Below are 13023 nucleotides of genomic sequence, written 5' to 3' on the forward strand. Positions count from 1 at the left end.
GATATCTTATTATTAAAAAAATAATAAGTATTAACTAACTATTCTAAGTTAACTAACTTAGGTCTACCTAATTAAGCCTAACGCTTCCTAAAATTTAATAAAGTTTAGTTATAAAAGGGCTTTTATAAAAATATCTATGACTTATTAAGCCATAAGTATATATTCTATCTTAATTATCTTATTAATAACTTGCTCTTGGATTTAATAGTATTAAATATCTATATACTTTATTTATATATAAAAATAAGGATTTTTTAATATTATAATTATGCCTTAGTTATTTCCCTAGATAGTGGTTATTTTAAGTAAGTATAAGGGGAGGATCTCTTAAAATAATCCGTATAGCTAGATAGCTTCCTTAGCTACTTATATTTATTCTATATATTTTACTTTATATAATAAGAGGGTAACTATTAGTTATCTTTTTAAGCTCTAGCTAATAACGCCTAATCCAAGGTAAAAGGTATATTTAGAGGTTAATTGTCTGGTCTTAGTATTACTACCCTAGTCTAAATCGGTATATCTAGCTAGTTCTTAAATAGTTCCTAAAAAGTAAAGTTTAAGGGAAGATATCCTTTTAAGATATTATAAGATTCTCTTAACTGCAGTCTAATATTCTTCTATTAGATTTACTATAAATTAACTATATAAGGATATACTATATACAATATTTAGTTATATCCTAAGTATTATATATATTAAGGAACTAATTGCTTATATATACCAGGACTTTAACTCTATAGAAGCTTAATAGTTATCCCTGGCTAGCTTAAACTTTTTAGTTAAGACTAGAGTTAAGACTATTATGCATTTAAGTATTCCTATATTCTTAAGTATTTTATTAATATATACTTCTTAGGATATATAAATAGACCAGTATGCATAATCACGATAAATACTTATACCTAGGTAGTATTAGCAAGGTCCAAGGTCTATTATATAGAAGCGTTTTAAGAGTAATTCTTTAATATATCTAATTTCTTCTTTATTTAGGCTAATAAGTAGTAAATTGTTAATATATACTGTAATAAAGGTTATCCTGTTAAAGAAGATACTATTATTAGACTGAAGTAGCTTAAAACTAATTAACTCTAGAAACTTAGCTAATATTTTATACCAGATTTAAGGGGACTGCTTAAGACTGTAAAGAGCCTTCTTAAGCTTACAGATACGTTTAGTATTATTATTAAAACCTTTAGGTTAATATATGTAAATATCCTTATTAATATCTCTATAGAGGAAAGCCATTTTAATATCTATTTGCTCGATTTCCTAGTCTATTATAGCAGTAACTATAAATAACACCTTATAGCTTATTAGTTTTATAACTAATATAAATATTTTATAATAATCAATTCCTTCTTATTGTTTAAATCTTTATATAATAAAGCGTGCTTTAAAGTGCATTACTTATTTATTATTACCTTATTTAAGTTTATAGACCTATTTTCTTTACAAAATGTATATATTTTCTAGTAGGACTATTAGGAACTATATTATATTTTCTTCTAATAAGTTAAACTTATCTTATATAGCCTTTCTCTAGTTATCCTAATAAGGCAAGTTATGTACTTATTTATAGGTTAATAGTTCTTTATTTTCTTAAATTTATACAGAAAGGGCAAAGTATTAATTCATAAGTTTAAGTTTAGTAAGTTATTTGTTTTCTTTCTTAGTTAATTTAGTAATTAAGGCAATCTTATAGTTTAGGTTTCCCTAAGTACTTCTTATTAGTTAAGGAGCACAAAGTTCTAGATATTATTAAATAGTATTATCTAGAGCATTATATATATTAACTTATCTATCTTTAATTTATAGGATTATTATATTAGGTTAAATGTAAATAGTATCTTATATATCTTTACTTTCTTATATATTAAGTTTATTTAATGTATATTCTTTACGTAGGATTACTTTACTAGAATTCGTTTCTTCTTTATTATCCATTTTAATAACGTATAGTTTAATAAAGGTTAGTAGTTTAGGAAGTATATATAGTTTACAGTTAGCTATACAATATATTTTTTAGGTTAATTATTTTATATATTAGTTTTCTATCTATTTATTGTGCTAGTATTTTTATTTAAGTATTAGAGTTTTATTAAAAACTATATTATTTAATGTAACTACTCTTTTATCTGCTGTAAGTACAATATAGTTTAAGAAGCCTTTAAAGGCAAGGAGAGTGTATTTAATTAATATTAGTCCTATCTTTTTCTGCTTTAAGTTTAGGAAAAGCATAAATCCAGGACTTCCTATAATTTATAGATATGTAAGATTAGGAATATAGCTATACTAGGCTTTATATAGTATATAACTTCTTAGAGCGTATAGACTAAGGTTCCTTTACTAGATAATGCCTTTTAGTACCTAGGGCCAGTAGTAATAGGGAATATATCCTTTAATAAGTGTTAGGTTTAGTTTGCTCTTAAGAATGCTATTTATTTATTTAGCAATTCTATTTTATTCTAACTGTTCTGTGCTTATATAGATAAGGTATATGCCTTAGGCTTAATAGAAAAGAATAAGTATATATAGGATATTCTCTTCTGCTTTATTAAGGTAAAGGTATTAGTATTATTATCCTGGTAGTTTAAGATATCTAATAAGGTAGTAAAACTTGGTTTTAAACTTTAACTTATATATAAGTAGGAAAACCTATATATATCCTGTAAAGTTATCCGTAAAGGTAACCTAATATTATTTTCTATTTATTCTAGTTATTAGCTATAGGCTGGAAATGTCTATATAGATACTTTTAAATAGTTAGGTTCTCTTCTTAATTAAGTATTAATATAGACGCTCTTTTATATTGCCTTTTACATAGGATTTACAAAATTCTCCGACCTTAAGGTCTTATATCCTAGTTAATATCGTTTTTAATTTATTAATATTTTATTTACTAAGGTATCTAAGTCTATAGTGCCAGATAGCATTGCTTTTATCTTATATTATAAATGCAGCTAGTACAAATTCTGTAATTTTATTATTTTCTTTAATAATATATATACCTTTAATTAATTTTACCGTAAAGAGGATTATTTTATTTTATATAATAATAGTACCTTTATTATTAAATACTACTTATAACCTATTCTTTATAAGTATAGAGATAAAGATAAGGTTTACAAGTTCTCCTGGGATAAAAAAAGTGTTATTAAATGTAATATTTCTCTCTCCCTTTCTCTTAAGCTAAAGTCTATATTATCCTTTTCTATACAACCTGGTACTTAATCTTCCGAAGCCTTTAATAGATTTAGTTATAGTATTAAACGTATTAAACTTTTTATAATTAATTACTGTATAGTAAGATACGCTGCTATTAAGGATATATATAGATTTAAGGAACTTTATATAATTAGGTAGTATTAACGTTATAGCTACTGCAATATTTCTATTAAATGTAATAAAGGCTTTATTTAGAAAGGCAATTATAGCAATAGCCAATACTTTATTATTATCCTTATTATTAGCTAGCCTGTTATTTTATCTATATACTAGTTTCTTTTCTTATTAATATATATTTGCTTTCTTTTATAGTACTTTAGCCTTTTCTAGGTTTCTAGCTTCCTATTCTTACTTCTTCTTAGGATATTTTACCTAGTATTTATATTCAAAGTATAAGGTTTATCTATAGGTATTATAAGGTATACGTTATCTTAGGGTTATGCTTCTGCCTCTTTACTATTACTATTATACTGCTAGTACTATATACTTATCTTTATCTCTATTATCCTTTTACTTTATCTAAGTTTCTTTTTATTATATAAGCTTAAGTACTTTATTAAATATTATTACTTATTTAATAATTACTCTATCTTAGTTTTATATTAGAATAAGGCTATAGTTTTACTAGAAGTTTAAGGTAAACGTATTATATACTGATCTAAGGTTAGTAAGGAACTTATTTATAAATATTAGGTCTTTAATAATATATATTTTATTAAGTTAAAGAAGTTTAGTTTAGACTTACTATATTAAGGCCATAAAGTTAGCAATATTAGTTAATGATTTAAGAGTTAATTATTTGTATTTCTAAGTAAGGTCTTAGAATATTGCATTTCCTGATAGTTTATATTCTATTTTAAGTGCTTTAAACTATTTTAATATATCTTTTTTACTAAGTGCTTATATAACTTCATTTACGTTATATTTAAGTTAGCTTTTAATAATTAAGTAGGCTTGCTCTTATTATATATACTATTTTTTAAGCTTATTAAGCTTATTTTTAGTTACAGGGGAACTGATAGTTAGGGCAGTTTTGTTTTAAGTAAGAAGATTGCTTAGAGTGTTAACTCTAAGGCAGATTCTTATTACCTTGTTTTACTGTATCTAGTTAGCTAGGGAGTTAAGTTTAATAATTATTAAGGTATCTGTAAGTATTATTTTAGATATCTTAAAGAATAGATAGCTTAATTTATAGGAATCTTTATTATAGTATTTTAAGATCTATACTTATTATATAGTTTAAAAAAGCAGGGAGCAAGCTAGATCTGTAAAAGTTTTCTAATTAATATATTAGTTTAGGGATATAAGATTACAGTTTTATATTAATTTCAGTTTTAGATTCTATTAGCTTAGGGATATTAGCAGTTTTAGACATATTAAAGATTATATTATTATAGACATTAGGTTTAGATACATTTAGCTTATCTATTATTACGTTAAACGTAATAGCGTCTTTAGTTTATATATCCTTATCTATAAATATGACTTCTAATCCCTAGATATCTGTTATTAATGTAATAGAGAGGGTATCCTATATAATCTGTGAATTTAGGATATTATATAACTTTTAAGAGATTAGTGCCTTATAGGAGCCGCTTTTATCTTGCAGGGATAGATCTGTCTATTCTAGATATATGCTTATTGTATCTATAAGGCAAGGGAACTTATCCTTATTTAAAAAACGGATAATTAATAGCTAAATAACCGGTCTAGGTTATAGGTTATATTTATTAGGTATCTTAGTGATTTTCTAGGAGTTTTTAGTAAAATATAAGTTATTTACTTTTACCCCTTTTTTTTCTTAATAGCAATAAAGTAGTTTTATTAGTATAGGTTTAGTTATCTATTTTATATAAGTAATATATGCTTATTTAATAAAAGGAGGAGTTTTAATCCTTATAGACTTATATATAAGGTAACTTAACTTATTTTACTATCTAGGCTTATAACCTATTAAAATGTATGTCTTGTATTAATTAAAGAAAGAAGAGAAATGTATAGATAAGTAACTATTATACAAGATAATCCAGACAGACACGGGATCGGACTAACAATATTCCCGACTTCTAACAGGAAGTGACCGGCCTCGCAGGTCTCTTCAGCGTCTGTTTGGACTCACTTTCTCGCTTTCAAACTTATCGTGACTCAAATTCCGAAACCCATGTTCTGGATACTCGTTTTCGAGCGACCAGAGCCCGATTTGAACAGTGGGGAGTCAGCGTTGGCATCTCCGATGGGCGGCTACAGCCAGATCACCATCGTGGACTCGATAACAAAGAGACAGCGAATTTAATTGAAAGCATCCTGCAAATCATAGCCAAGACTATATGCGATGAGTCGATTCTCCAAAGAACTCGCACCGGACCCCGATTACAAAGCGGTCAATATGGAGGCCTGTCGCAGTCAAGAGGCAAGCGATTGAAATGGGCCCTTGGTGGTAAGGAGAGTCGCAATGAGCAGGTCGACGTCTTCGAGAAGCTGGTTCAACAACTTTACAATCTGATTCCACCAGAGGAGAAAAGCCACAATTATGAAGGACTGGAGAATACAGTATGGGTAGAGGATATTCGCCAAATGCTAACCAAGATCGAGGAGGGGATCAAGTGTAAGCATTGCCACCCCAAAGTATCTGATATGGTTTATCTGACGGAATAAAGCTGAAATGCAACGAGATGTGTTATCTTGGCTCGGAAAATCTGCCCCAAACGATAAATACGAAGATTCCTTGGCCAAGCGTGTCGACACAACATGCGAATGGATATTTGAGCGACCTGCGTTCAAGTCGTGGCTTTCACCAGTGGATTCATCTAAGCCAAGTGTGCTGTGGATAAACGGGCCTGCAGGGTTCGGAAAAACTGTTCTCAGTGCTCATATCGTTCACCATCTATCAAAGGCTCTAGAGACGCCAGTGGCCCATTTCTTCTTCACATCTGATCATGAAAGCCGAGAAGATCCATTCTCTGCTCTGAGATCATGGCAGCGCCAAGTTGCTGTCAAGAGCAACGACGCCTTTGGATGTATTCGCCGCGCCTGGGAGAACGACTCCTCAGGGCAGGCCTCTCGAAAAACTCTTTTTAGCCTGTTCAAGCAAGTTATCACAGTAGTGCCGGGGTGTATATTCCTCGCAGACGGATTGGATGAGTGCGCCCAGTTTGGTGACGGAGACGCATCAGTTGCTAGGTTCCTACAAGGTATTATGGGTGCCATAGGAGGCACCAACATCAGGCTTCTGTTCGTGAGCCGAGACGAGCCTGAAATCAGAGCAGCCCTTGAGGAGCATAAAGGCACTCTCTCAGAATACAGGGTTGGCACGAATGATGTTCAGGCTGATACAGCGGCCTTTTCCCATTCTGTTGTTGATAGGAAACTCTGGGGCAAAAGCGAGGACCTACGGTTAGCCATCTCAAAGTCTATGGCCGATAAGTGCCAAGGACAGTTTCTGTGGATTAGGATGCAAGAGCAATCTTTGCGGAACACAATGAGCAAGAAACGACTTCATGAAGTGGTGGAGAACACACCGTCCGGCCTTGATCGCCTTTACGACCAAAGCTGGAGGAGGATCTTGAACATGTCAGATCAGGACCGAGATCGCGCCTTCGCTCTTCTACGGTGGACTGCATTCGCATTAAGACCTCTTGCCATCGTTGAAGTTGTCGAAGCTGTGCTCATCGATCAGTTTGGAGACTTGGATCCAGATGACTACCCCGAGAATGTCGACGATGAATATATTGCAGGCGAGATACTAGGACTCTGTGGTCCACTCGTGGAAGTTCACGATCACGAGACATATTCATTTCCTGGATCGCGGACCCTTCACATACCGCATTTTTCTGTGCGCGAGTACCTGATTAAACATCTACCAGGCCCTATTTGGATGCAACCAAAGACCATTATCAACATTGAACGAGAGATAATCCATCATACAGCCATAGCACGGGCCTGCATTCAATATCTGAGCTTGCCGCAAGTCTGGGACGAGGATGGTGACCCTGACCTTTGTTCAAAAAACTTCCTTCTCTATGCCGCGTGCTCCTGGGCGCGGCACGCTAAACGAAGTTTTATGGATCCATCTCTCAGAAATCTTTCGAAAGTCTTTTTGAAAAGTAATAATAATTGTTTCAAGTCGTTCATGGCCTACCGTGCGGGCCTACAGGACCCGGACTCGCCATCGAAATCAGTCTATCACCCACAGCTTCGCCCTTTTGACTACGTATGCTATCAAGGTTGGACATACCTGGCAGATCATCTTATTGACGATTTAGACGTCAACGAGATTGATGCTCTCGGGCGCTCACCCATCTTTTCAGCGTGCGTGTCCGGCTCAGCAGAATCAGTGAAAATGCTTATTCGACGCGGGGCTGACTTGAGCATTACAGACGTCTACGGATGGACATGCCTTCACCAAGCAGCCTATAATGGTTTTGAAGACATTGTTAGGATCTTGGTGGAGTCGAAAGTTGACTTGTCATCAGAGACTAAGAAGGGCATGACGCTATTACATTTTGCTGCCAGAGGTGGCAACATGAAATGCTACCAATATTTACTGGAGCAAGGAGCTGATGCCGAGATCAGAGACACTAAAGGTTATCATGTAGTACACCACGCATGTGTCGACGCTGGTCATGCTGAACTACTAAGATTTATCCTTCAGAATGGGCCTGACACCCTAGCAACAGATCATAAGTACAAAGTCAACCCACCGCTTAGGCTTGTAGCTCGCAACGGCGATGTCAATATGGCCAAGGTTCTCTTTGAGTTTGGGGCCGTTGCTTCCTTATCTGTCCCGTCCCCTGATGGGGAGCTGCCGCTTCAGCTTGCCGTGAATTCAGGTCATATCGAGCTAGTGGAGCTCTTCCTAGAGCACGGTGCTGCAACAACACTGGCTATTCCGAATACAAAGGGCAATACGGCACTACACGATGCGTGCTTTGTTGTAGGGCGTGATAAAATAATTCGTCTTCTTCTTCGTTCAGGTGTCGAAGAGTCGATACTAATGCAGAACGGAAACGGGGACACGCCTGTTCATGTGGCGACTAGAAAAGGCCATGTCAATTATGTCAAGTTGATACTTCGATACTCAGAGCCAGAGCACCAGCGTCTTTTGAAGACGCAGAACAAGAAACTCGAGACCCCTTTGTATCTTGCATCTTCGTTGGGTAATTTTGCTGTTGTCCGTGAATTGCTCAACTTTGGGGCCCAGACAACTCTTTCAGTTTCCAATGGAGAGCGCAAAACACCTTTGTTTATTGCTGGATACAAAGGCTATGCGGACGTGGTGAAGACACTACTACAACATGGCGCAGAAAGTACTCTTGACATCTTCGACGTCTGCGGTAATAGTCCCTTATGGGCAGCGTCACTCGGAGGATTCGGCGAGGTCGTCAAGGAACTACTCTCCCACGGAGCGGGAAGAACTATGACAGCTTCCAATTCACTAGGCGAGACACCTGTACATGCCACCGCGATTACAAACCACGTCGAAGTGGTGAAGCTCCTCCTAGAAGTGCCCGGTGTCTCCGTGAATCAAAAGACTCCCTATGGATTCACGCCTCTGTTCATCGCGTCAAGAAATGGAGATTGCGGGATGGCAGAGTTTCTGCTCTCTGTTGATTCAATTGATAAAGACAGCGGGAACTGGCTGGGCCTAAACCCCTTATTCGCGGCAGTGGCCAATGGGCATTTGGAGGTTACAAAGCTCCTACTCTCCAAAGGATGTCATGTACAACACCAGGTCAGCATTGGTCGAGACTTGCTCTGGTGGGCTCAACGCTCGAATAAACCGGACCTGGTACAACTTCTACAACCACAGAAACCGCGCGGGGACACGGCCAGCGGCCTATGGAATGCTCTTCCTGGTCCCTTGACCAATATAGAGCCTTTATCTCGCGACGCGGAGACCGTAGAGTGCAGGCCTGGTGTTTCATGGTGTTACGTTTGTACCTTGAGCGTACAAGATGACCAAGAATTCTGTTGCGAGGAGTGCTACAATTCCTACATGCTCCTATGCTCAGAATGCTTTACTCGAGGATTTCAGCTATGTCCGAAGTCGCATACTCTAGTTCCACTAGGGTCTATTGAATCCGACTGTTGGAGCACCACAGATGGTTCTATAGATTCTGAGAATTCGTAGTTAACACCGTTCCTAGAAATGCAATACCTCTATTATTACTGATCTAGCATGAGGCCCTTTGGGAGGTCGATATAAAGTTATCTCGAGCAATAAGACTAGTTACAATACTCTCCTATTAACAAAACTCCTAACCTGATAACCCTTTGTGGCGTTTTTCGACCAATTCCACAAGCCCAGCCAGAGAAATCTTGACAAGACCCTGCGTTTATTGACCAACCGTGTCTTTCACTTCCCCATCCATTGATTCCGCCTCCGCTATCCACGTGAACAGCGTTTCGCCCGGCTCAATCGCATCGAGATGTTTCGTCCCATAAATACCAGTCGCTGGGAACGGCACAGGTTCCTCTAAACTGTAGCTCATGGTATGTGACTCGTGATCAAATATCTCGAGCTTTTCATTGAAGTGGGCGCCTGAGTCTGTTACTGTAGACCTGACTGAACCAATCTCTTCTCCCTCTGTGCTGCATTAAACAGCCATCGGGGACCATGCGGCGACGGCATCGAACTTGGAGATTATGGACCAGACTGCTTCGATATCGTGATTCAGTTCCTGTGTGATTTTATAGATAAGAGTTCGAGACATGATGGGATAGGGCAGGTTGGTAATATTGATTTACTTCTTCGAGGAGTACGGGGATATTGTGGGAGTAAAACACAGAATGTTAAAAGAATATGGCCTTTGAGGCTGTTTATATATGCATTAGGCACAAGCGGGTCTGGGCACTCGCCGCTTAGGGACGTATTAGACCGTTGAACAGAAGACGACAACAAAATAACCCGGGGGCTCGGAAACATAGTCCAGCCCGAAGCTGGAGATCTTGCAGGCATTAAAGCGTAAATTGAAGCTTTCTCGTCCTAGAACTTGGCCCCGAAACTCCGGCTGTTGAGCCTTTGAGCAGCTACACGGTGCCGCTCCACAAGTCCGCCACATGATCTTTTGGGTGGGCGATAATGTGGGTTAATGCCGATGCATGAGTGAACGAATTGATACCTTGATCCAATGTGCTCATGCTGAGAGAGTGATAATCGTTACCTGAACTATGGTTAACGGTTACTGTGTGAATGATAAACTCGGTACAGATTGTATACATTAACGTTCCACAGAACGTGGCATGACTCAGGTTCTGTAAATGCGATCTAAATAAGAGCGGACTAAATCATTTTCCCCAGATCTAATCTATCCCCGGCCATAATTATTCTGGTCTGCATCTATTGGTGGATTGTGAACTTGCTTCGCTTTCGCAATTGATCTCCATAGCGGAAGAGATACCAGAACCCAACAATACCAAGTATACTCAAGCCGCCCAACAAACTGCAGCCTTTTCCGATCCCTAGATTCAGGTAGAGGGGTCTACCAAATAGAATAGCGGCTGCAGCAAACGAACTTCTCAAAGCATCATTCGCAGCAAAAAGACTAGCCGCGTAATGAGGATATCCCAACGGGAGATAGATGAAGATCCCAGAGCCAACAACAAAAGAGAAGCCGCAGTAAACAACAATACCAAGCGTTGGCACCTCCCAGGGAATCGACTCTCTCGCGCCCCAGCCAAATAAGAACATGCCGATCGGCGCACCAAAGACACCAAGCAGTCCAGGGCGTAAGAAGGTCTCGGGGACGTCATATGAGCCGAGTGTTTTGAATCGCTTTTCGATGCAAATGCGATACCAAGATAGGTACCATATGATGCCAATGATACACGCGATTAGAACGCATACAAAAACGGCGCTCGTTTCTCCTAGATTCATCCCATAGATCTTGGGATAGACAAGTGGGAAAACCTCGAAGAAGGAATAGTATATTCCATAGGTAAAGGATGTCTACACGAACGGGTTAGATACAAACAGGTAACTTGGTCAAAGCAGCTTACGTAAATGTTCACAAACGCGATTGAAGGGTCTTTGAGAGATATCTCGAATGGCTTAACCAGCGCCGCTGTAAGGGCATCTCTCGGGGTCACAGCCCTTAAAGCAATGGACGCAGCGTCAATGTATTTCTCCGACCCAGTTTCCTCGCGCAGCAGTTTGGATCTTTGGTAGAGCAACGTCGGCGTAGATGTCTCGGGTAAGAAGATGACGAGGAGGACAAAGACGAAGCACGAGAGCCATAGCAGTTCCCACATTGACCACCGCCATCTATTACTCGTTAGAGTAAATCCAATTTGTACAGAATCAGGAGGATCTCACCCTTTGACAACAACGGAGAAGCCTGAGAGCAATGGGCCAAGTGCCGGGCCGCAGTACATAGCGCCTGACCATGCCGCTAGACTGTATGGGATGTAGATGACGGAGAACTGTTGGGCAGGTGGTTAGTCACTAGCGAACATGGCGACACTAGAGAAAATCGGTTATTACCATGTCAGTAAGGCTCGCAGCACCAGTGGCGAGGCATGGGCTTCCAAAGAATCCCTGCAGAAAACGAATGATGAGGAATCCAGCAAAGCTCTCTGTCAATGCCGCTCCAATACAGAGGAGATTGAATATGGCGAAGGTGATAATGTAGATTGGGTTACGTCCGACGTAGGGGATTTCGCTGAGCGGCGAGAATAGTAGCGGCCCAAACCCATCTGAAGATTCTCATTAGCGTGTGTCGAAGGTTGTGGGAGGTTATTGAGAAACGCCTACATCCGAGAACGTAAAGCGCTAGACCTAGCGACGCGGCTGTTTCTGTGACGTTGAACTCTTGCATGACCTGTCTTTATATGGATTTAGTGTATCGTCCTCATATCGAAAAGGGTTTTGACATACCCGACGCTTGGGACGTAAATCGACGATCCGCAATAAATGGTGAAGGTGTATAAACTGTTTGAAAGCAAGGCTTGGTTTCAGCAAGGCTCGGTTCAGGTCGTGATGGGGATTCAGTGAATAAGGAGCAACTTACCAGATTAGGGCCGCCACTGCAGTCTTTCTCATTGTGGACCAATTGCGAGGGTTCTCGGGATCATCCTCTGATTTCCTGTGTTCACCGTGAGAAGAGAGAACACAGATTAATCGTGTAGCATATCACTTACCATCCGACAAGTATGCAATCATCCTCAACCGGGAGATTGGAGTTTGATGGCCCGCTGTTTGCCTCCTTGGGATACTCATCTTTGTAGCTCTTGAACGCGAGGAATCGATTGTTTGTTGCGAACCTCACAATCGTACCCAGGGCTGTAGTCCGGAAATACTGGGCTGTCATGTTGGCAAGGTAGTGATGATGTTAGTGAAGTGGGTGGACTTGTGGTGTTGTATCCTCAGAAGCTATGGGGTAGTCTTTTGCTTTATACCAAAAGCCTTGCCTGAACTTTCAGCTGCTTTGTTTAATACAGTCCGATAAACGTGAGTATTCGGGATGACAAAGGAGGTTTTCGCCCCGCCCATAGGCAATTCGGGATTTGGGTGGGGCCCCGAACCACAGAGCAACTCAGGCGAAAGGGTCAGGGAACAGAGCAAATCGATGTCCAAGTAATTGGTCTATTATCGTCAGTGATAATGGCTGAGACGTAATGAAAAGCCCGTCACTGACATAGCCCTAACACCGGTTTCGCTTATCAATACTTTTAATTTCTTTACCCATTCGCTAAGTCTGTTCCGTGCGGATTCATTCCACGGTCTCTTGTAATTATCAGATGGGCTGAACAGCTTATTCTGGGTAATCATAGAGGCGGCTGGTATACTGCCCAACT

General features: G+C 38.5%; 2 protein-coding genes across 2 annotated transcripts; one reads left to right on the forward strand and one right to left on the reverse strand.

The window, feature by feature from the left end:
• Positions 1-5389: 5389 nt before the first annotated feature.
• On the forward strand, positions 5390-9358 carry FSUBG_6900 (ankyrin; the record flags this gene model as incomplete). The annotated part of the gene is made up of 3 exons (XM_036685148.1): positions 5390-5435; positions 5546-5833; positions 5886-9358. The coding sequence occupies 3 exons, from the start codon at positions 5390-5392 to the stop codon at positions 9356-9358; spliced, it is 3807 nt and encodes a 1268-aa protein (XP_036537554.1).
• A 1209-nt stretch (positions 9359-10567) lies between these two features.
• On the reverse strand, positions 10568-12536 carry FSUBG_6901 (major facilitator superfamily domain protein; the record flags this gene model as incomplete). The annotated part of the gene is made up of 8 exons (XM_036685149.1): positions 10568-11176; positions 11227-11491; positions 11543-11649; positions 11711-11922; positions 11981-12051; positions 12104-12157; positions 12237-12311; positions 12367-12536. 8 exons carry the CDS (start codon positions 12534-12536, stop codon positions 10568-10570), a joined length of 1563 nt encoding a protein of 520 aa, XP_036537555.1.
• Between the last annotated feature and the right edge of the window lie 487 nt (positions 12537-13023).

The sequence above is a fragment of the Fusarium subglutinans genome, assembly GCF_013396075.1.
Source record: "Fusarium subglutinans strain NRRL 66333 chromosome Unknown NRRL66333_c0000080, whole genome shotgun sequence".
Classification (NCBI taxonomy): domain Eukaryota; kingdom Fungi; phylum Ascomycota; class Sordariomycetes; order Hypocreales; family Nectriaceae; genus Fusarium; species Fusarium subglutinans.